This window comes from Lasioglossum baleicum, chromosome 11 (genome assembly GCF_051020765.1).
Source record: "Lasioglossum baleicum chromosome 11, iyLasBale1, whole genome shotgun sequence".
Classification (NCBI taxonomy): Eukaryota; Metazoa; Arthropoda; class Insecta; order Hymenoptera; family Halictidae; genus Lasioglossum; species Lasioglossum baleicum.
The window spans coordinates 11,514,316-11,538,019 of NC_134939.1; the positions used below are offsets into that span (position 1 = coordinate 11,514,316).

At 41.1% G+C, this 23,704-nt stretch overlaps 1 protein-coding gene across 2 annotated transcripts; it reads left to right on the forward strand.

Moving 5' to 3' along the window:
* Positions 1–342: 342 nt before the first annotated feature.
* Lis-1 (LisH and WD40 domain-containing Lis-1) lies at positions 343–22,440 on the forward strand. 2 transcript variants are annotated; one of them, XM_076433076.1, is made up of 7 exons: positions 343–503; positions 4,227–4,374; positions 15,413–15,566; positions 15,719–15,925; positions 16,454–16,864; positions 17,067–17,415; positions 18,346–22,440. In XM_076433076.1, the coding sequence occupies exons 2-7, from the start codon at positions 4,337–4,339 to the stop codon at positions 18,417–18,419; spliced, it is 1,233 nt and encodes a 410-aa protein (XP_076289191.1). In that variant the 5' UTR covers positions 343–503; positions 4,227–4,336; the 3' UTR covers positions 18,420–22,440. The 2 variants fall into 2 exon arrangements, with proteins under 2 accessions (XP_076289191.1, XP_076289192.1); XM_076433077.1 differs by lacking the exon at positions 343–503 and adding an exon at positions 604–2,127.
* The last annotated feature ends 1,264 nt before the right edge of the window (positions 22,441–23,704 follow it).

Here is a 23,704-nt window from a genome sequence, read left to right on the forward strand (position 1 = left end):
AAGTACATTTATGCATTATTTCGTAAACAATTGGAAAATTGGTTGCATAAAGTAAGCAAACTTGTTGCATAAAGATTTGTAAGGAATGAGAATGAGATACGGTGACTATTCCCCTTTCCCCTCTAACACTTTAACTTTACGGTACTGCAATGTCTCAATAGACTATAGCACTTTGCCCACAACCATCATCTGGTAGACGATATAATCTTGGAACAAGGCATGTTATCTGGAGTCGGGTCTATAAGTATATAGTGGGAATAAATGGAAAGATCCCTAGATCTGGCGCGATCAAGGCGCGTAGATCACCAGAGTAGGAGATCCGTGACATCGATACTTGACGCATGCGTCGGGATCGAAGATTCCCGCAGGCGCCACCTTGCGAGACAGTTCTGTCGTAGAAGTTATCTCGAGTAGTTCTTCGGTGGTTGTGTTCGTCCGGTTTTCCCGTGATTTTTCCGATCTCGAAGGATCCCTTTCCGTTACTGCTACTCCGACCAAAAGAAGTGAGTATCGAGTGTTCATCGGAGTCCGGTTCGTCGAAAAGGTACAGGTTCGACGGTCGGTTCGGGCGTCTTGGACTCGCTGGAAAATCCACGGCGACCAGACGTGACAGGTTCTAGCAAAATGGCCGTACACGATTTACAACAAACGGTTGTTCCTCCGTCGTCGGTCGAATTTCACACCGGTTGGGAATCGCGATCACCGTGACACCGTGTCGACGTCGTAAAGTCAACGACTAGGAGGCGATCAGGACCGATTCGCGATTCCTGGCCAGTCATCGAGATGTGTCCCCATACATATTCAACATACATGTTGCACGTCACTGCGAATTGATTTTTTCGCGAACGACCGCTTGCGTGGTGCGCTGCTAGAACCGCGTTGCCGCAACCGTCCGTCCAACCGCCGAACTTAAACCTTTGTACCGAATTTCGTTGTCCCGCGAGATCTGTCCGCTATCTTATCTGTCAGAGACGCGAGCCAGAGAAACACGAATCCGTAGTTTTTGACAGACGTTGTCTCCGCGAGCTGCCGTCGGGTCACACCGATCAGCTGTCATCCCTGTCAGCGACTCGACAGACCTCGATGACGTTCCCCCGAGTCGAACACAAACATTCCCCAGCGGGAAATCGAACGATCCTCTTATCCGCCGCGGTTTTAAGGTTACCAATATTTTTCTCCCGTGGAAACTGACATTGTTGCCAAACGTGTCGCGGGCGGCTGATCTACCCGTTGTCCCACTACGATGCGCGAACCGAGATAACTCGACGACGTGTTTCGCGGCTGTTGAGATTGCCAATGATCTCGACTCCTCGTGCCAGCTTATAAGATTAGAAAAGGAAGCCACAGGTAGATCTTCGGGCGCGAGGTCGGACAGGCCAACAGTCGCTCACCTGTGATCCCGGAAGCACTCGTGAAAAATACAAGATTAATATCCTATGGAAACGGGCCTTGCGCTAGGCCCGTCGGAAACTTCTATCTGACTGCAAATACCATATTACATAAATATGATCTTCTGATCCTTACATTCCTTTAGCGACTTCACAATTTGGTATTTCACGCGTTCATTCTAGATTCCCGTTGCTGGAATAATGGAATGATCCTTTTCTATTGAATTCCTGTAACTTCAACCCTAAGGTGTATACTCGTGACGATCTCGTTAAAATTTTTGATAGTTATTTAAAGATTTAGACAAACATTTTCGTTCCGTTTCGAACGCCGCAGAATCGATTATCATGTACCAATACGTCAAGATCGAATATCGAATACATTAATGGTTGACTGTGGTATAACAATTAAGGGTTGGGCATAGAAACTTAGCTTTAGGAGTCGAACAGTGGTTTCTAGCCCTCTGGAAATCAGCCATGTGCAAAACAGTGGTCGCTTATCTTGCTGTTATCGATCTAGGCGCTTTACCATGCCCATCTGCATGCCAAACTAGTTCCCGTCAAAACAGTTTCGCGTTTGAGTGAAGTCGGTGTTGATGACAGGGGCGTCAAGTGTCGTACCAGTGGAAAAAGTGTTTTTGAGGATTCGGGTGTTTCGTAGATGAATCAGTGCGCGGTTTATTAACGGGCCTCGGGGTGGAGGAACGAAGGAGGCCGCATGAATATTTGAATGCACCGCAAGGTGAAATATACGAGGGTGGGCGAACAGCCGGTTTATCGATTACGGCGCATCGCGGCGAGGAGCGTCGTCATAAAGCGTCGCGACGACGCAGCACGCCTTTACGATTGTCAAGGTCCTATCCTCCCCCTAGCATATCTTGCCTGGCGTCTTTCTTTTTTTTTTCTTGTTCGTTTTTCTGGTTCCCATTTCCGGGGCGATTTCGGGTCTCGGTTTTCCCGGTGGTTTCCCGTGTTATCGATCCAAGTCGAACGTTTACCGGGAAAAGATGGCGGCTGCTGGCCCGCCGTTTCTAATTGGCCGATTTTGATCCGCTCTCGCCAATCCTCGGTCGCGTTTTCTGACGGTCGTCACCGGCGATCACCGGCCAATACCATTGCTATTTTGTTGACCGCGTGTTTTGCCAAATGTTATGTCATTCGCGGAATTGCGTAGGTACACGGTTTTGCAAGGGTTGAAGAATATTTTGGGTACCTGCGCGGCAAACGCGAGCGCGAAGGCTCGTCTACAAGCTGACGGAGACACGCGTACACGACGAGAATTATCGCCGACTGATATTTACAAATAACGCGCGGCTTTACATAACTGTGCCACATTGTCGGCGTTTTTCCCGCTCCGTGCTCACCGACTAGGCTTTCGCAACCGCGCTCGCCAAATGACCACTTACTACAATGTTTCTTGACATTCTGCACTGTACCGATCATCTATACATTCTTTACAAATGTATGATTTGTCCTATTGTTTTAGATTTATGCCTAGAACAAAATTGGTTTCGCTTTACTTGTTAAGTGTATGCTCGTTTCAGCTGTCTAGTGACTTGACTGCTTGGATCTATGGGAATTATAGTTTTAGGCTGTTATTAGAATATTTATATATTTATATTAATATATGTGTATATACAGTCCGCGACAATACTATAAGACACCACTTAAAACGAAATAATTATGTGTTACATGAAAGAACTTCATCGTCTTTCATACAGAGTGTTATTATTTACCTCTGGAGACGTCGTTCAACGCAGTGTTTTCGTTAGTATTTCTAACAACTTGAAAGTAACACCAGCTTACCTCTTATTAGCCGCGACAAAACTATAAGACTGGTAATGTTTTCTGTACAAAATTAACACCTAGAGCTTATTTTTATCGGTTATTAATATTTTGTGTTAACACCATTATTTTTTTATAACATTTAACATTTTTTTTGGTATTGACTTATACAATTTTTTAATCCTTTCTTGCTTAATTTGCTTAAAATGTGCTCTACGTGTTACATAATTTGGTACAGATAACATTACCTGTCTTATAGTTTTGTCGCGGCTAAAAATGATTAAAGTAAATATAAGTATAAATAAATTATATAAATATAAGTAAATATTTATCAAAACAACATCTTCTGCGCCATTGTATACCAATGTTGAAATGATTAAGCGATTACACTGCGGACTTCATGCATTCGAAGGATCTTATTGATACCGTGATATAAAGAATGATTGCTTCCTGCATACGATGTAAAAATGTTTTATTCTGCGTAAAAATCCGCAGTCGAGTAAGAACATTTGCGGAACCTCGTGTTCGAGCCTTATTTTCCTAAAAAGAATGGTTGAAAATTCCCAGAAGCTAAGACAAATTGAAACGGTAGTCGGGACCGCTAGTTCATGTTTTTCTGCACGGACTGTGAATGAATTCTCTGCGATGGTTTTTCTTATTTTCATAGAAAAAGCCTGTTAGAAAGTAAAATAAGTCGCGTTTAGGGAGCACGTTGTGCCGATTAAAGAGCTCGCTCTCACGCATTCGATCCCCGGTGCTGTTTCTTTTGTAATTGTAATCGCATGCACAAAGAAATTGTTTCGCTGGAAATATTTTGTAGCGCTCCAATCCTGTCGTATATGTACGGTGCAGGAAATCACGCGTGTGACTTTGATTTCCTTTAGGAAAACGGTGTGCCGTTTCCCTGGCTCCGTTTTTTTTCTTTTCGTAGGCGTGTACTTACTAAACCGTCGATGGTTTAGACGGTTGCGACAGCAATTGTATAATTGAACGTCACGAATCCCCCGGCAATCCTTATTGTGCCTGGTGAAATATTTTTTACCTTCTGTTTCCCAGACGATGTCGATGACTGGGTACTAAACCAACTTCGAGCTGACTGGAGACGAATCTAGTCGCGCTCATTCGAATCACTGTTGAGTATCAGCCAGCAAACACAAGCGAGGATCATGAAAATGGTGCTGTCTCAACGTCAGAGGGAGGAGTTGTAAGTTTCACAATTTTTATTTATTCTATACTACAAGATAATCACAACTTTATCGATCGACACGATTGGTAGTAAAAAGAAATGTATTTATGTTAGTGATATCGTATTTGGAATCGGAAAAAGAACAGAATGAAACGATCGATACAGCAAAATAGAACACGGCATAAGCCGCTCGGTTTCGAGATTGTATAATTGAAAATAATCAATGACTGTTTAAATCGATATGTTCCTCTGTATGCGTGGCTGAACGCGAGGATACACGCATATATAATGTTATATATATTCATGAAGCTGGAATTGCATCAAGCGGAGAACATTTGCTAATTCATTCGTAAGCACATCCTCGGGCTACGTCGCTTTCTCACTCTTCAAACAGGTTGATCAACGCTGCCCGGTCCGGTAAAAAACATGACAACACGATAATAGTTAGAAATCCAACACGTTCTCCCTTCATTGTTGATTTTGAAGCGAATTAGTCGCACCTTAATCATCTACGAGCTCTCCTGCCAAATCCCGTTCTTAAAGATCATATAAACATCAATACAAATGAACAAAATTTCTTTTTCTAACCAGAAGATTTCTCACAATAAAAAATCAGATAAAAATACTATACATTTTTATGAATACTTTGTCTGTACCAGTAACGTTTCAACAAGCTTCCAAATCATGCTCCCTTGTTCAAATAGTGATTTCGAACGAAGTAATCAGATTATGTTCCCCGAGGCGCACGATCGAAATTTCTATTGCAGTTGAGAAATTCAGTCATTGCGCAGCCGTGAATCATTTTTAAAAAGAATTCAAACTTCATGCATGCCTTATGCATAAATGCATAAAGATCCGCAGTCGAATGATTGCATGTTCCAATGATAGGACCACATAATTCCCGAAGATCTTGTCCAAGATCCTATCGGGGATACTCTCTTGATCCAATCCTTGGCTGCGATCGCTTCGAAATCAAGGAAAAGGAAAGTGACGAGTAACGCAACAGTCTCTTTTGTTCTCGCGTATTCGGCTGAAGTTAATGCGATCTCGCCGGAGAAAATTTCTTGCGGATAATGCCGCGGCGATTCTGCCAGCGGTGCACCGTTATGGAAATTTCTCAATTCCTGCTGGCCAAGGATTATTCGCGAGCCGATACCAAAAGCGCAACGCTCGTGCTAATCCTGAGAATCACCGACCAAACAGTGTCTCTCGTTCGAGATGATCTAAGGATTTTATTCTTGGATTCGACCTGGAAGCCTCGATTCCTGTCACTGGCTAATTTTGCATTGCTTTTCCATGTTCGAAAATTGTCTAATTGCATATTAACCCTCGTTAAATTAATCATCTCTAAGAAATAATTGCACGGAATGTCCAAGGACAATACTTCATTAATTCTAAATTGCACAAAAGTCGCTTAAAGACTAGAATTTCCAAATTAAAAGATCGTTTCCGCGAGGACCTTCGAGCTGGATGCACTAGGTGACATTCTCGCGATGGCATTTGCAAACCTGAAGATTACGCGGGACGATAAAAATAGCGAACGAAATAGGAAGGTTTAAGCTTCATTTTCGCTTTTGATTCACTGAAATACCTCAATTTTTGTAGCAATAACAAGTTCGGAAACATTGCCCTCATTCGATGTACCCAACATCGCGACTTCCTTCGAATTAATAATTACTGTAGCAATTATTCGCAAGTGCACCGATCAGTCATTTTTACAAGTCATAAACAGTGGTTGCCGATGCAAATTCAGCATCAGAAAGACTGCTGCATAAGAACCAGATCTAAAGAAAAATGTTTCTTCTGTCACACGGAATCTATTAAGTCTAAGGACAGCCTAGGATCACGTTAGACCTTGTGTAATTGATATTAACGTCGCGTATTAAGCAAGCTTTTCCTGTCAACTCTGACAGTCTATTAAACAATAAGTAAATTGAAAATATAATAGACAATCACACACAGGAATGTCAGAATATAATTTTTCGATCAAAGAGGAGGTAACCTACCCCTTGAAGGAGGAAATAAATGTTTATTTACCCGTTTTCGAAGCAGTTTAAAAATATCCGAGGTCGCATGATCATCGGGTAGTTTAATTAGCGTACGCAAGCGTACAAAAGACAATACATCGATGTCTCGTTAAGAAGGAATCTAATAAGTCCCGCAGGAAACTAGCAATATTCATGAGGACATACTAAACCTGATTATCAAACATTATCGAATACACACGTACACACGCACCCTCCATTCACACCGCCACGCCGCCGCGCCGGTTAACGAATATTGTGATCCGCGAATACCTCTGTTATTAATTAGTATTCATTACGTGCTTGGAAAACACGCTCCGGCTATTATTAACGCGATAAAAATTTCATGCTACGTATCTGCGCGTGTCCGATACTGACAATACACTTTGTTTCTTTGTGTTGTCGATCTTGTTTTGTTACTCATTAAAGATCTACTTTTTCTTTAAGATTAGTTTTGATAAAATAAATTAACCGGACCAGAGGTCAGTGAAATATTTGCGAAAATATTTGCTTGGTCCATGGACGTGATAAGGAGTATCTTTATTTATTTTAATAAAACTTTCACTGATTAGAGAAACCCTATAGAACCCAACTCTTACCTCTGTATATCACAATTTTTAAATTCCTACCCCTGTAGATCATAATTTTCAGTTGCCTACCTCTGTAGATCACAATTTTTAAGTTCTTACGTCTGTAAATCATAATTTTCAAATTTCTACCCTTATAGATCACAATTTTTGAAGTTTCTACACCCGTGTTTAATATTTTATAAACACTCCTTTTTTCTTCAGGATTTTTATCTAAGTTGTGTTGGAAGTTATTTGTTTTGATATGGGAATATTGTTTTGCACATAATAGTTCACACTGAAATCACCCACGCTCTTCTGATAGAACCCACCCATATTAAACTTCGCGACAATGTTCTCTCCCAGAAGCGGATCTTTCGTTATCAAAAGGTCAACGCATTTGTATACGTTTCAGCATTTCATATTGTCGGTAATGTCGACAATGTGAACAAAAGTGTCGACAAATAGTCTCGCCGACTGCGATGTACATGTAACTTTCCAAAAGTTAGCGTTGTTGTCGATTGCCACTGGCGTCGGATGAACCTGATTTCGGAGAATCACCGACAAAAACAGTGTCTGCTATTTCAATGCAACCTGAAAGCAGATTTAGCGTGAAGTTGATTCATCGTTGAAACTTGTTATAACAAACGTGAGAATATTTTAAGGCCTTGGAGAACCCGGCTGTAAGATTAGAATAAAATAAACAATTTGTAAGAATTGCTCGTGCGGCGATTCGCAAGTTCTCCGTAACACTTCTAAGATTCGTCAAGGCATACATTTGCAAAGTAGGCGAAGATATTGTACAACCTGTGTTCTTTTTATTTACGAACATGATGCGTTTTTAATGGAATTTTCATTTATAAAAATTGTTCCTAAGAAGATTCCCAAGCTGTCCGTAGCATTTGTAAAGTTTACGAAGGTGTTGCACAATCTGTGTTCATTTTACTAATGATCATGCTTCGTTTTTTCGGCAGAATGGAGTCCGGAATTTTGAGGACACTCATTGTGTCTGTTATAAAAATTGATCGTAAGGATCCCACCCTGCCTACAGCATTCGTAGAGTTCGCGTGGGTATTGCACAACTTGTCGTCGTTTTATTAATGATCATGCTCCGTTTTGGTTTTTCGGCAGAATTTTTAGGACACCCGTTGTGTGACGGGCACAGTGAATTCCCTAGCGGCTGCATCTGCATCAGAGTCCACTGTCTTCCTGCGCTTCCCTGTTCCCCCGTTTCTTTCTCTTCCGTCCCAGAGCCCCGTCGACTCATTCGACGTGTTATCGATTCCACTATTCGCGCGTGCTCGAGAGACGCCCTCTCCTGCGGCAGCCCGCGCACGATATGCGTCGATCCACGACTGATTTGACGTCACCGTAATTAGCATCGGTCAGCCGGCTGGATCGATGACGTCCCGTTTTTAGGGGTTGATACGGCGGTATATCGAACCGTCGAATGACTAACTTCCTTGGGGTTGAAATCTATCCATTTTTTGTCATCGTTACGCCCGGAGCTCAATTATTGATCAACCAGCTGTTTTGCCACCGATGACCTATTCTTAACCCCATCTACCCGATGACTGCCGTAGCATGATCGTTCGATCATTTTACAAGCACGGCAAATTTCTTTTGGATTTCTAGCAGAAAAAATACACAAACAAGATTGTAATTAGTGCCTTGTATGTTTTTCTCTGTTCTTATTTCTAATCTATAGAATGATGCAAAATAAAAATGAAGCAGGAGCTCTAACATAACCATGATCACGACCATTAGTCTATACATTTCCAGACTGCGGATTCTATCACTCGTCGTAAAAATGAGAAAAATTAAAAGAATATTACAACGTCTCTTTTTAATGTCTAAGTGCATGAAAGGGCATAAAATCCGCAGTCTAGTGGTGTGCAGAAGAGTAAGAGTCGTGACCATATTTTTGGATTTCATTATTCAATAAAAAACGAAAGTATATTCTTTCAACATTTCTGCTATGACGGTAAAATGTTACGGACGTTGCGATAAATTTTTCATAGAATTTTATATATTTTATTTGCCTTATGTGGATCAATATTCTGTTCACCCACGCCCACGTGACTCAATATACTTGTCTACGACGCCTGCAGGCCGTAAATAGTATATATTTGCTACGGGGATTTTCGTATTTAGTTGGACCAACAAAATCATTATTTACATTATTTACGATCATTATTCTTAACATGTCAACCATTTACACGCTTATACAGCTGTGTTTAAATAGTTACGAAATGTAAATGCGTTTCTTGTTCATAAATCATAAATGTCAATGTTTGCGAACCGTGACAAATAATCCTGAATTTAATTTCATAAATTCCGTGTTCACGTTGCAACAAGCTGAGAAATTGTGAAAGAGAAAAGGTACTCTTTTGCAGCAGCAAGCCCTTCTCGATTTTCCAACCCTTTGAAACAGAACAATTAATGTTGATCTACAATGTTGGAAACGTTTTTATTTCCCATATTCGGAACGTTTCCTTGGCTCTATTGCTTGAAGCAATATTGCATTTGCTATTTCAACAGTTTCATCATGTGTTGAAACTCTCGTTTATACATGTCTCGTGACCTCCACGGCAATTCTGGCTCGTGGTACATAACGTTTTCATCGTAGCGTCGCGTTCTGGAGTCTCTATCCCCACCATCTTGTGGCTATCGCAACCAATCATCAGGCTGCAGCGAGTTGCCAGCCAATATGGGCGGAGTCAAATAGTGATTCCTGCTTCCTAGTGTCTCGCCTTGTGTCCCTAGTCTCGAGATGTTACGGAGGAAACAGCATGTTCCACTACAAATTGTAGAGGAGCCAGGCAATTTTTTAAAAAGATTCATTTGCTATTATAGGAATCGTGGTCGGCTAAAAAATACCGCAGGGTGAAAAATTTTTATTTTCCTAACATTCCGAGTCTGTTTTACTTAGAAGACGGTATCTAGACTATCTCAGATCTCAGAAAATATTTATTAACAATATTCAGAATTAGGCTAACTAGAGCATAGATATGAGGGAGAGGGTTGAAACCATCAGAGCTGTGTAGAAGACATAGAGCAAACCAGAAAGGCATGCAGATTTCAAGCTCCATGACGCACAACCCGAAACGATTAGGCTCAGACCGAGAATCCCCGAAGACATTCTTCTCCCTGGTCACGGAGGAAATCAATTTCCATTGAATCGGAGTCCGTGCACGTAGAGCATCGTTTATAGAAAACTGGAACAGGACTCTGACTGGAGATATAAACACGAGTCGCAGCTACTCTCCAACAGCAATTGCTTTTACTCTCGAGAGTTAGGCTTGCTACTCCATAGCGGACGCAAACCGTGAGAGCTACTTTCGAGAATAGCTCTCGATGTTTATTCCAAAATGGACATGAACGATCCTGGACGCTCAAAGATTCATTTCCTGTAAACTGAAATACAATTATATCTCTCGGTCATCTATACTTCTCCATTGGTGCAATTATAGAGATGCAATCAATACAAATTTTCTTTTCCTTCTAGAAAATGATAAACTCGAAAGGAATATTAGTTGGATTAAATTTTATTTGATCCTGTCTCGATCTTTTCCTTATGGCTTAGGTTCTACGAAGATAGGATGTTAAAGTTAGGTTCATTTGGAATCACCTTGGGTTCTTCTCATACAGTATATGTAGTCACTTCCTTAATATTTTCTTGATTCAAGCTTGCCTCCTCCAACTTCAGCGTCGATTCCACGCAGATCAGATATTCAGGATCAAAAGTTAGGATCAAACGGAGTTACCTAGGGTTCGATAGTCACAGGTGGTAAGGTGCAGTCCTCCTGACACCGAATATCGTTTGCGGAAGTCGGGATGATTACACCTGGGCGTCATTGAACGCGCGAAAGAGCGCATTTAGGAACAAAGGGGTGGCTGGCAGAGGGTGGAGGGTGGGTCTGCTAGGTGGAAGGGTTTCGTTGATCATTACAGGTGGCCTCTTCCAGTATATTCACTGTGTTCTCTCAACAAGCTTTCGGGGTCTTCGTCTCGCGAAGGCGTAACTCGAGCCGCGCCGTTAAAACGTTCATTGATCCAGTAGTAATCGGTAGCTTAGCCCGACCTTTTTGCTCCCTTATCTGCTCTCGCACGCGATTCGGACATGTGTTGGGTTCATGAGTCGCCTGGATTTTCGTAATCTGCTTTGAAACGAGACGATTTTATGCTCTTTCGCCGGAGCACTTTGTCACCTTTCATTTAGAACACGAAGTAATTTGTGTAATCTAACGAATGATGACCGTTCTGAGGTGTTTAATCATATATCGTTAGTAGACTGCGGATTTTATGCATTCACAGGGATAATGAATTTTGGTCGAATGGAAAACAGTAAAATTACTTAAAGAATTTAAATGATTTTCGATTATTTCGTGATGATAAAATATACTGTATTGAATAAATTTCCTATAAATGCATCTTTCCACGAAGCGAACAAAAACTGATGCACGAAAACTCGATTGAGTCTAGCCCCTTCAAGCATGGAATCGTGAAAAGGGCGAGATGCTTGAATTATACTCCAGAATTTTAATCACGTCTAGTACAAGCCAAAGATTGTCCGAATGATTCCGGAATCGGAGGTCCGGGCCCGTCTCGCCGGAAATATTTGAAACGGTATTTCGAATGGCTCTTGAACCTGAACCAGCTAACGCGTTCGGGAGAGGGTTCGTACGTGTTTTAATGAGGCAATAAAGTGAAGAAGGTAGCGCGAGGAGATCGTTAAGGATGCCAGAAGAGAGATGCGACCAGAGAGTGTTCGAGCGACTCGAGTGCAGGCTTGCACCGAGGAAAGTTTGGCGCGGATAGAGGATAGTCTGACTGCAACCAGAGAGACCGACCGCCAATCGATACAGCTCCTCCCTTTTCGTTGGCTTACGTTTCTCCCATTCTGTTTCGTTAACTGCGTAAGAAAATGGTAAATAACGGTGGGGTGTGTGCTGTTCCCGAGAGCGGGGTGAAAGTTGCACACAATGGTACACGGGGATCGATACTAACCACCGTGTAAAAGGGTTTCAAATATTTAAAGGCGACGAGCTAAAACCATCGGAGATATTGACTCCGTTCCAGAACGAGCATTGCTCTGTTATTATCTCATTCGTGAGGTTTTCGTGCTTAGGGAAACAGACTATTATTGTAACCATCGGCCTCTCGTGTTGTCTTCGTGATGTGTTATCAAGCGCCACCCCTCTACCCACGCGAAAATTGAGTAGGGTCAGTGATTTCTGAATAGTCAGTTCGAGACAGAAGTTCTTTGTTTAACCCTTATTGAATTAATATATTAAGTTGTACTTCATTGTTACAGCGTGTATTTTTATGACGCGAAATTTAACCTCTGCTCCTGGCTACTAGGTACTAAACATAGTAATTGGCTGAATAAAGTATACCTCTCGAATCTGGTTTAGCTATCTCAAAAATAAATTTCCCATGCTACAGTTTCAATCCAGTTTCGCTGTCTTAGAAGAAATACAGCGTCATTAATACTATCACTTGGTTGAATGAATTATCCTCTGGATCTAGCTTAATCATCTCGAAGAAGAGAAATATTATCGGTGTTATTAACTATACCAACTGACCATAAACCATGTTCTAGCTCTATTTACCTACATATCTTGTCAAAGAAAACAACTTGCATCGCCATTTATACTATCGGTTGACTCCGAATTATGCTTTCAAGCATACCTATATATCTTGTCGAAAAGAAATATTGGCAGTGGTATTAACAGTATTAATTGCCCATGAATTATACTTCGATCCTAGTTCAATTATCTCGTCGAAGAGAAATATTAGCAGTGATAGGATGACATCAATCAACTTTCGTAGATTAGATAATATCTAGACTCTGCTTCGAGTATCACAACTTACTTTCTCTGGAACATTTACGGGTTTCAGTCTTAAGTTACATACTTAAAACAATGTTAGTAAATTTTTGTGTAATGTTAAAAAATGCCCCAAATAATTTACAGTTTGAGTAAATATGGCACCAATCGAGGGTTAAACCCAAAAAGGGCCAAAATAAAAATATTTCCGCGAGGTTTCCCCAACTGTTTGGATGTTCACGGGTCCCATTAAGCAATGTCCATTGGGAAAATCGTTTGGGAATAAAAATTGCACGAGGTTTCACGATATCTAGTCGGAGGTAGCTCCTTGGACACCGGTCGTCGATCATTTTGTTTTCACCTGGTTCCCGGGTGCCCGATCGTTCGGATAATTATTCAACCGGCATTCTTAATCTCTCGGAGAAAGTCGGAACACATCGAGGAACGAATTAATGACGGAAGCGCGATCGATACCCGGGGGCCGGCTTTTGATCCTGTAAATTCTTCGCATCTGGACACACACATATATGTATACATACGGGAGAGAGAAGGCTCTCGCGATCGTCTTCCATGGAGGGACGATCCCTTTCCACTCTCTTCTCTTTCGCTTCTGCACTCTCTGTTTTTTCCATTTACCTTAACACACCCGTCAACGGGTATCGCGTGTACGAGATATAAGGTTTCCCATCGCTGGAACGTGTGCACGAGAAACACACCGTGAGTTTCGCATGGGACGCGTCTTCTTACGCGTATACACGGTGTACCGGAAATTGTAGCATAGAGAAATTCCCCCGTGGAAAAGTCCACCGAACCCGTCCGATGGAATGTTAACATCTCGCGTTTCGTCATCGAGAAAAATCAAAATCCTGTGCACTTCTTGGAATACATGGGCTCGTTGCGCGTCGTGGCGTTGTCTGTAATTTTACTGTCTTCTCAAGTAAATTTTGTACGGTTTTAAATACAGTTTTGCAACAGACCAACCATGATCAAATGTTTTTTCATCTACGTTACAAGGGTGTATGAAAATCGGTGGCAGATACCAGCGAAGAATGAACGACGAAATAACAATGATTATCTCCGTCCGTAAATTTTGAAGCTCGATAGACAATGCAAAACACGCGATCCGTGCGAAGCATCAAATTATCTTCAAACAAAGGAGAGAGATGTCTTAACGTTCATGAATGGAAGTGTACATACCATTAAAGTAACATGACCTCGCCACGGAGAGTTCAAGAAAGAGGTTCTTCTCACCTTTCTAAAGCAACCACATATTTTCATGGAAAATAAAAAAGAACACATCCATTTCACACATTCGCAGAGAGCGACCGATGCGAGTAAACGTTTAGGGACGGCGCAGGTGTAACCGGAGAATGTTTCGGCACAGTTTCATTGGGCTGTAGGTGCGAATAACGATGGTTGAATAGTGTAGCCGATAGCACTATATCCTCGTTCGCGTACTAACTATGGATGAATGGTTTCGAGACTTCGAACGGTTTCTTAAAATCTTAGTGTATGTGTACGTCAGAACCAATTAGTAAAGGCTACATAGACCGTAGAATATTATCATTATTTGATAAGTATTTGTGTTAGATATTTTTGGAACGTTCTTTAGAATAAAAAATAATTGGCGTGGTTCTCTGCAATTTTCGCAAATTCCAGCGTGGAAACATTATTTTATCTACGTCAAAGGAATAAGAGAAGTTTCTTGGAGTATTCTTGAGACTTTCCTTGTGAACAATGGTTAGAGGGATCCCCGTAAACGGTTTCTTTCCGTCGAGGGTGGCAAAACGGAACGGTCCCTTCGCGATTAGATCGCGGATCGCGGCCACAGCTCGTTTTGTTTACCGGTTCGCAGTGATAATTCGCTACGTACTATCACGCGGATACAGGTGAACAGAGACGAACGACCGACTTCAGGCCTTTCACCCCGGCATAATTCTGCCCGACTTTCAATCTCTTTCCCACGTACTCAACCTGTGCCCTCTATTGTATCTGCCTACGTTGGCGGACGGTTCTCCAGTGAAATGTCATTATCGAGGGGCATATGTTATTTCACCAGAATTCCAGGTTGTTAATGCATGCCTGGGAGGAGCCATTGTATCAATGGAAAAGAATCGGAACGAGTGAAAGAGCAATCTGAAACGCTAATCGACCGCAGTACTAGAGTTACCCTCTAATAACGCATTGCGATCGTAAAACTCAACGTATTATGCGGAATCACTTATTTCCTGATACGTTACAAATTAGTACAAGAAATAGGGCTTGCTAAAAAAAAAATGGACAAACGCGCCCCGAAATAATTTTATAGAAGAAATTGGAGTAAAAGAAATTGTAATAATTTATTAATCGAAACATTTTTTAAACCATTTTATATCGCGTTCATCATTTTTACGTACTTATTAATTTTCTGACCGCTTTATAAACATCCTGGAACTGAAGCTTTCGTTTACAGTAATACTGTATTGTATTTGTCAGAAGAGACTTGATATTTTTCACTCATGATTGTTGTATTTTTACATATTTCTGTGTAAGAAGTGCCTCGTTATTATAAGCCAGTGTTTTTCCCGACAATCTGATCGTGTTGTAGGCATGCCGTGTTTTACGGGGGTTGGCTGTAATTGATATGATCTTGCAGAAATAAGGCGATCGCAGACTATCTCAGCACCAATGGCTACCAAGATGCCCTCGAGGCGTTCAAGAAAGAAGCTGACATGCCTGGCGAGGTGGAGAGAAAATACGGAGGTCTTCTGGAGAAGAAATGGACCTCGGTGATACGTTTACAGAAAAAGGTGAGCAGGTTTTCATCGTGTTGCTCTCATTTTCACATTCGAGTAGGTATTGAATTATTGAACAGTCGGATGTTTGACTAATCTGAATATTATGAGAGAAATAAAACAAAATTGAACGGGATAGAAGGTTTAATTGATTGTTAAACTCGTAGGTAATGGAACTCGAATCCAAACTGTCCGAAGCAGAGAAGGAGTTCATCGAGGGAGCGCCGACACGCAGCAAACGATCGCCGTCTGAGTGGATACCAAGGCCACCCGAAAAATTTAGTCTCACTGGACACAGGGCTCCCATCAACAGAGTTATTTTTCACCCGGTTTTTAGTCTTATAGTGTCTGCCAGCGAAGACGCCACCATCAAGGTAAAAAACGCCGCCACGGTTGACAAAACTGGGAAATTGTCCAAACAAAATTGCTGTTGCAAAACCGCGATCAATCTCTAGAAATTCACATTTTTTCTTAAGCACACAACATCAATAAGAGTTTGTTCCTTTAGCTAATTATCCCTGTACAATCCTTAGATACAAATTAAAACAAAATAAAATTATGTACCAATTAATTTAGTAACTTTCAACAAGCTCTAAATTTTAAAAGGACATCTCTTTATATTTACATTATTATAAAATGCTATTCATATATTAAAGTACATAAGCTCTGATAACAATGTTAAACAATTAGAGCCAGTCAGAATACCAAAGGTTGGAATTAAGCGAGAAGATAAATCACGATCCCGAAGTTAATGGAAAGTAGAAAATGATGTTACCAAACAAGTCCCATAAGAGATCTTCCGCGACGCGTTAGTCGATTGCTTTCAACTTTTCCCATTTGTCAACTCAGCAAGATCTCGCCATCGAAACAAGTCCCCTGATCTGCGTTCTCATTTGTTGTAGGTATGGGACTTCGAGAGCGGCGAATTCGAAAGAACATTAAAGGGCCACACCGACAGCGTCCAGGACGTATCATTTGACGTCTCCGGGAAACTGTTAGTCTCATGCAGTGCGGACATGTCTATTAAATTGTGGGACTTTCACCAGTCATTCGCCTGCGTGAAAACCATGCACGGGCATGATCACAGTGTCAGCTCGGTCGCATTTGTGCCACAGGGCGATTTCGTAGTGAGCGCCTCTAGGGATAAGACCATCAAAATCTGGGAAGTCGCGACGGGTTATTGCGTTAAGACGTTGACGGGACACAGAGAATGGGTACGGATGGCCAGAGTCAGCCCCTGCGGCGAACTGATCGCCAGCTGCTCGAACGACCAAACGGTGCGAGTCTGGCACGTGGCGACGAAGGAAACGAAGGTATTTCACGGTTATTTTTACAATTTTTAGTGGCGTCTCACAATGTATTTACCATAAATGCATAAAGATTCGCGTTGTGCTTATGATTGGTTTCGTCAGTGAATTGAGAATGAAGTGGCGACGCTATGTACACGAAGTGCTCGATGCAATTGGTCCGGAAGATAAGCTGCTGGAATTAAATTGTAAATGATGGGATTTCCAGGTTGAACTCAGAGACCATGACCACGTGGTAGAATGTATTGCCTGGGCACCGGACAGTGCAAGAGCATCGATCAACGCTGCAGCAGGTGCTGACAACAAAGGTGCCCACGAAGGACCTTTCCTCGCATCTGGCTCGCGAGACAAAGTAATCCGTGTGTGGGACGTCGGCGCTGGCGTCTGCTTGTTTGCCCTCCTCGGACACGACAACTGGGTACGCGGCATCGTTTTCCATCCCGGTGGCAAGTTTATCGTCAGTGCCTCTGACGATAAGACACTGCGAGTCTGGGACACACGCAACAAGCGGGCTATGAAAACTCTCGAGGCGCATGTACATTTCTGCACCTCCGTTGGTAAGCGGAAAACACAGACCTAATTACGAAACGTCTGCATTAATTTCAAGATACGGGAGCAACGTCGACATTTACTTATTTTCTTAATAATTTTAATCAGTTGAAATTAGAACATCAGTCTCGTTAAACTCTCATATAATGTCTTGTGTTTCTCCGATACATTTTTGTCAGAAATGCATTAAATTCGCAGTCTTATCACTCGTTTTTGTCCAGTGGAATTGAACTTAATGTTTACACAGTATGTCTAGACAGAATTTTCTCATGATATCTCCTAGTATCTCCAGGTCAGAGTTGGGTAATATTCATTGAAATTAACCATTAACTTTTACGATTGAAATATTTGATTGATGTGAGCAATTAATGGTAGAGTGATTCATCGAACTAATGCATAGCCGCTATAAAATCCAGCTGGCGTTCGATCATCAACTGAATTAATGGTTCAAATGAACCAACTAAATTTTATCTTCATTGTAAAACACACATTTGAATGCACTAATTTTTGCTACTACCAGAAGCAACATGCTAAAACCATACGTTCTTCTTGATCATATACATCAATGAATCAATCAAGTTAAACATTTTAAACAACTCTGCTGAAACTGTACGTGACTTAAACAATCACTTTAAGGTGCACATCAAATGTAAAATTAAGTTCGAACTAGTTCGAATACGAATTTATTGTTCGATGAGTTCGAACATTTAAATGTTAAAATGGGGCATATGCAAATATCTACGATATCGTTCCTGATTATGTTTTATTACTCTATTCAGTGCACACCAGGAATTCAGTAACGTTCAATGAAGTCTAACCCAGACCCTTTAAAGTATTTATTTACGTTGCACTATCGCAAGTCTCTTGGATAATGCAACGGAGATAAAAGAGGAAGCAAGTTATACCGAAGTAGATTAATTGATCCCGCTGTTTTCTAGATTTTCACAAAAGCCATCCCTTTGTGGTCACCGGTAGTGTCGACCAAACGGTGAAGATCTGGGAGTGCCGCTAGTCACCAAACCATGTCAGAGTCTCGTTGAACCTTCGTCGAGTAAGACAGAGATTGTGGAAAGAAGGCGAACGATGCGCACCAAATTCGATGCAGACAACAACAACAGTAACAACAAAAACAACATCAACAACAAAACGAGAACAAGTAAAACGGCCGAAAGAGTAAGCTGCTGCAAATTTTGAGGATTAAACAAGAAAAAAAAACAAGTTATCGTACATACTACTATTATTAATATTAATATTATTATATACACATAAACACGTACGATTAAGAGCTCTTTAATTAATTTATAATAAAGTATAATTAGTAATTATTAATATTATATGTACGTTTTACGGTAACGATCTGCACGATTCGAGGAGAGTCGGTCGATGATAAATATAATTAGCTTTCCGAACTGCGGGGAGGACATATTTGCCATGACGATACTAATCTCAGTGGGCCGAGAAAAGAGGAGGAGTACTCTCCTCTTCTGTGCGCGAAAACGAGACAGAGATATTATACTACTGTCTCTACGAAGCCGCCGATCGTTCGCAGTTTAATCGTTACGCGCAGCGAAGACATCTCTTTTTGGTCTCCGGTTTGTTCGTACGCGTCGTCCTCCTTCATCCTCCTTCGATATACATCATTACTCGGTCTCGTTTGCTGCGCTGATCTCTCCTCGAGCGTTCTTGACGATGTGAAGTCGGAAAAAGCGACCGTCGATCACTATGTACTATCGACGTAGAAGAGATACACACAGACACACTGCTATCTACAGATGAGAGAAACCGATAAACAAAAAACAGAGAATAAACATAACCGTGCGGCGTCGTTACTTACCGTGTAACTGAACGTCGACTAATTTATCCGACGCTGATGATCGAGTAACATTGGCTCCTACGAGAGCCAAGTCAGACGCATATGTAAATACTCGAGAGAAAAAGAAGTGTGTGGAAAACGGACGGCTCTAGCAGCGCGATCATAAACGGTGTCCGTGTAAAACGTTCGACTTTCCATTGCTGCGTCCCCTTAAGTGAGCGTAACACACACACCGACGCACGCAGTGTTTATTCCAATAATGCTTGTATACATTCATTCCTCGAGTTTCCCCGGATGCGTAATCTTCCTCAAAGAAACGCTGCTTCGAACATTTATCGCAAGGTCGTCGTCCTGAAATTCAACGAAATTTAACGAGTATCCTGAAATCGATGGCTATGGTTGTGCGCTTACTGTCAGGGTACCAGCGACGAGCACTATAGGAGTAAATACTGCATTCGATATTGATAGAATTATCCGAGAACTGTTCCTTCATTATCGAAGAAGGATTTGACGAGATCAGTTGTACGCGTGCGCCGACAAAGTGTTCTGAAATGAAGAAAACATCATTCTGAGTATAAATGACCGGTTAAGAATAAATTCGTAAATGCTGCTTTCAAAATTTGCCATTCAAAGCACGCAACTCATTATTTTTTCGTGAATTTTCCACAATAGCCTCAATTACCTCGAATAATATGTATATATAAACTGACAACCTCCTATGAGATTAATAACGTTAGATTTACTGGACGCGTCGTAATATTTATAATTTACGATTATTGAGATTGTAAAGAAAGACGCATCCATGAGGAATTATGCAAAAACTTATTTCTTCGGGTATCAATTATTCATCTTATTTTTATAAAGTAATGTAATATATTATTACATATATTGTATAACGTAATTATTATAAATATATATCATATATTATTCAGAAAATGGCTAAAAATTTGGGTGGACACATTTTTTTTTATTTCTATGATGTAATGTAAAATAGTCAATTTTAGTTTGTAAACCTAGCGTTAAAAGAAAATGATTTAAGCAGAACGTTAATTTATTTGTTAATAGTAACAATTTTTTTACTCAGAATTGAAAGCACAGATCCTTTCGTTTGAGGACACCTTGTAGGGTGCGCGCGAGAATGGAACTGCCGAAGAGTATGACAAAAAGCGATGAAAAAGAGAGGGTGAGAGGGAGAGAGAAAGTGAGAGAGAGAGCAGGCAGTGTATGGCGTCCAGACAACGTGTATTATTAATAAACAGGATTCACGCTAGAAAGTGGCAGGAGCGGTGGTGAATACGCGTAAGTGCATATTTCAAGAGCGTATAATCCGTTGCGTGGGTCCGCGACACGAGAGGTACTAGTTTTCTAGTTAACCCTAAACTACTATTAGCCGGTAGAGACGTAACGTAGACGAAAACGAGATGGGGATATAGAGCTCAAGAGGCCACGAGTGGAACGATCGATCGGGGTACACACGATACAACTTCAAACATATTTGACGACACCACTCGTCAAGACCTCGTGTAAACAAAGAATGCTTGATCGACTCTAATGAGTCGACGAAACTATTCTCGCCAGTCCCTGGACTGGTTCCTCTTCTCCCTTATTCTGAATCTCTTCGTTTAGGCGGAACCAGCCCCATTTTCCTTTTCTTCTAATTATTCATCCCCCCCGGAAACATCTCCCGAATCCTCCAAGTGAGCCAGACCATTATGACTCGATGTGGTACTAAACTATTTTGATGAACAATAAAAACGAAGTTCGTAATTCAGCCGTGTGACATCGTTCTGCTGTACTACCTGTGTGTTTCGTCGTCGTTCGTGCATCGTTGTTTGCCACTTTTCGATCCATTGATAATAAAACCTTGTAGCAATCACGATAAACTGGAGCCTCTTCTTTTAGGGACACCCTGATTATGCAGGACTGTCGTTACCTTCTCTGGAATGGTCTTATTACTTTTTGTCTGGGTGAAACGTTAATGTTCCGGGGCATAGTTTGTCAACGTAGTTGGAGGACGTTGAAGAATTAGCGGGGTGATAAAAACAAAATTGAAAATATTTTTAAATAAACACTTTACCTAATGGTCCTAGGTTCTTTATTGTACAATTATTAAAACGATAAAGATGCTTTTATGGGAAGTGATCGAACTTCTCTATTCAAGCACGTTGTAATGAAAATCTTGTAATAATTTCTGCGGCTATTGTGAAATTCGTAAGAGGCGCTGATTTTTCACTCTCGGATGGAGGGATTTAAGTCCATTTTGACCAACTATAATAAACTATTGATCAATCGTGCTACTTAGGCCTAGATAGGGGTGTCACGAATTTGGAAAAACTAAGTTATAAGAAATCTGATAAATTGTAAAGAGGTCGTCGTTGGTAGGTAAAGTGTTAAAAAATTGCTGACACAACTACACTTGGAAATTTCGATGTTAGAAATCGGTTTAGGGGTGTGGGTGAGCCAAAGGGTGTTGATAAACTATGTCCTAGGGTGTAGTCTCTGTTTTGATTTGTTCCTTTCTGTTCTGATAGAATGGTAGCACTCTTGTACAAACGAAAAGCTGATTCTTTGGAATCGGAGCGTGGCAGGATCACTCGCATACGAGTCGAGGCTCATGTTGCGAGAACGCGAGTCCTTTCCTCGCTCGTTTACAACGGACTCTTCGACGCGGACTCTATTCGTGCGGTGGACGCCAATTGGCGTCTAGCGTGTATGGCATCACTGAAAAAAGTATATATATATCTAAAAATATATATATATATACAGACCTCGAGACATCTGCACGAGAATATGTGCTAATAAATATGTGAATGCGTTCAATTTGAGTCACGACTCCATAGTACATGCATGACAGTATTTTACATTTATAATAGAAAGAAAAAGAGCTAACACTTAACAAGGAAACACGCGTACATATATTTATAATATATGATATACATATGATATATTATACATATATTATAATATACGTACATTACGGTATAGTAACATACGCAAGTTGTTATATACCAGTACATACACAGACATGCATACATACATGTACACATACAGACACACACCATATAAATATACAAATATATTATTGTAATTAAGCAGAATCGAACGAAACCTGTGCTGAAAAATACAGTCCGAATGTTCGATGTTTATACGTAGGATGACGTAATAAAAGTAATGTCGTAGCTGCTTTTCGTAAATCCCGTCGCAGTTGCTTTTAGCCAAATCTCGCTTTATCTACACCCCCCTCTCACCTCCACCCGCCCCCACGAGACAAGATAATGAGTTAACTGGAGAGAATTAATAAAGTGTTGTCACCGTTTGTGATAAATACGCATACATCGACAAGCTTTCATTGAAATCCTCGCGCGATAGGCCACTTAACTGGCGAGTGTAGTTAGATGTTTTTCTTTTTCATGTGCTGATTCGGTGTCTTATATTTTATAAGTAGATCTTGCGCCTACTAGTGGCTCTCTCAAGGTCTTAATTTATTCTGTTAATGTTAGAGAACGATTCGTTTAGTTTTATATGCAATGTAGATTATCCGGCGAAGTGTGTTTGTACTCAAGATTGATGTAAGTATATATTTTATACGTTTTAAACAGATTTCTTATCTTGTTTCGACTAATGGAAGATTCCTTGGATTTTGTAGGATTTATTCGAGCAAAAAGATTTCTATATGTTCATAGCTGAGATTAATTACGTGGAAATCAAGTTGAACATGAGTTTTGTTGTTTGAGCTGTAAGATACAATTCAAATATTGGGTACAGTTGTTCTGCGAGGTTTAAATTTCTGATGTTATCCTAAATGGTAAAACTGGTAGGTATTATCGACAGGATGGAAGATATCCATAGATACTATTATCGTCGGTGCCATAGGCGAGGAATGGAAGCAGAATCAGTGGTTTTCTTGCGCCCTCTATTATAATTGGAACAGCCAGCTATTGAGCTGAAGGGTATGTATAGGCATCTAGGGAAGGGGAGGGAGGAAAGATGAGAGTGGAGAGGATCTAGGAGACAGAAAGCAGAGGAGGGAAGTGGCGGTGGTGTTGAAGAGTAAGGAGTGAGGGAAATGATGAAAGGAAAAGATATAATAGATGGTAAGGATAAAGCAGAGAGAAGTGAGGAAGAGAGGGATAGGAATGTGGAGGAGGGAAAGGGAGGTCCTACCGATGCTCAAGGAGGAATTCCATCGTCCTCGGCTGTCCACGGCAGCTCGCGAGGGACTGACAATTTTTGACAGCGCACCTCGATAACTGAGCGCGTTCGCCGAGCTCAGGCGGCGCGTGCGTAGTGATGTGACAATCTCCTCACCCCATCTAATTTCGGTTGATATATTTATTGATAAATTTATTATTTCCGGGGCTGTTTAATGTTTACAACAATTGTCAATGAACATTCGTACGCATTAATTTATTGAACACAAAACACCGATAAATTTATTATCTCTGTTTGGTTAACGATTACAAGAATTCCTTTTGTCAACGATG

What these genes read in the sequence shown, in the direction of transcription:
- Lis-1 (XM_076433076.1), top strand. Translation starts at nt 4,337, where the DNA reads ATGAAAATGGTGCTGTCTCAACGTCAGAGGGAGGAGTT. An exon ending in TGATACGTTTACAGAAAAAG is followed by an intron (nt 15,567 to 15,718) that starts GTGAGCAGGTTT and finishes TTAAACTCGTAG; the next exon opens with GTAATGGAACTCGAATCCAA. An exon ending in GCGAAGACGCCACCATCAAG is followed by an intron (nt 15,926 to 16,453) that starts GTAAAAAACGCC and finishes CATTTGTTGTAG; the next exon opens with GTATGGGACTTCGAGAGCGG.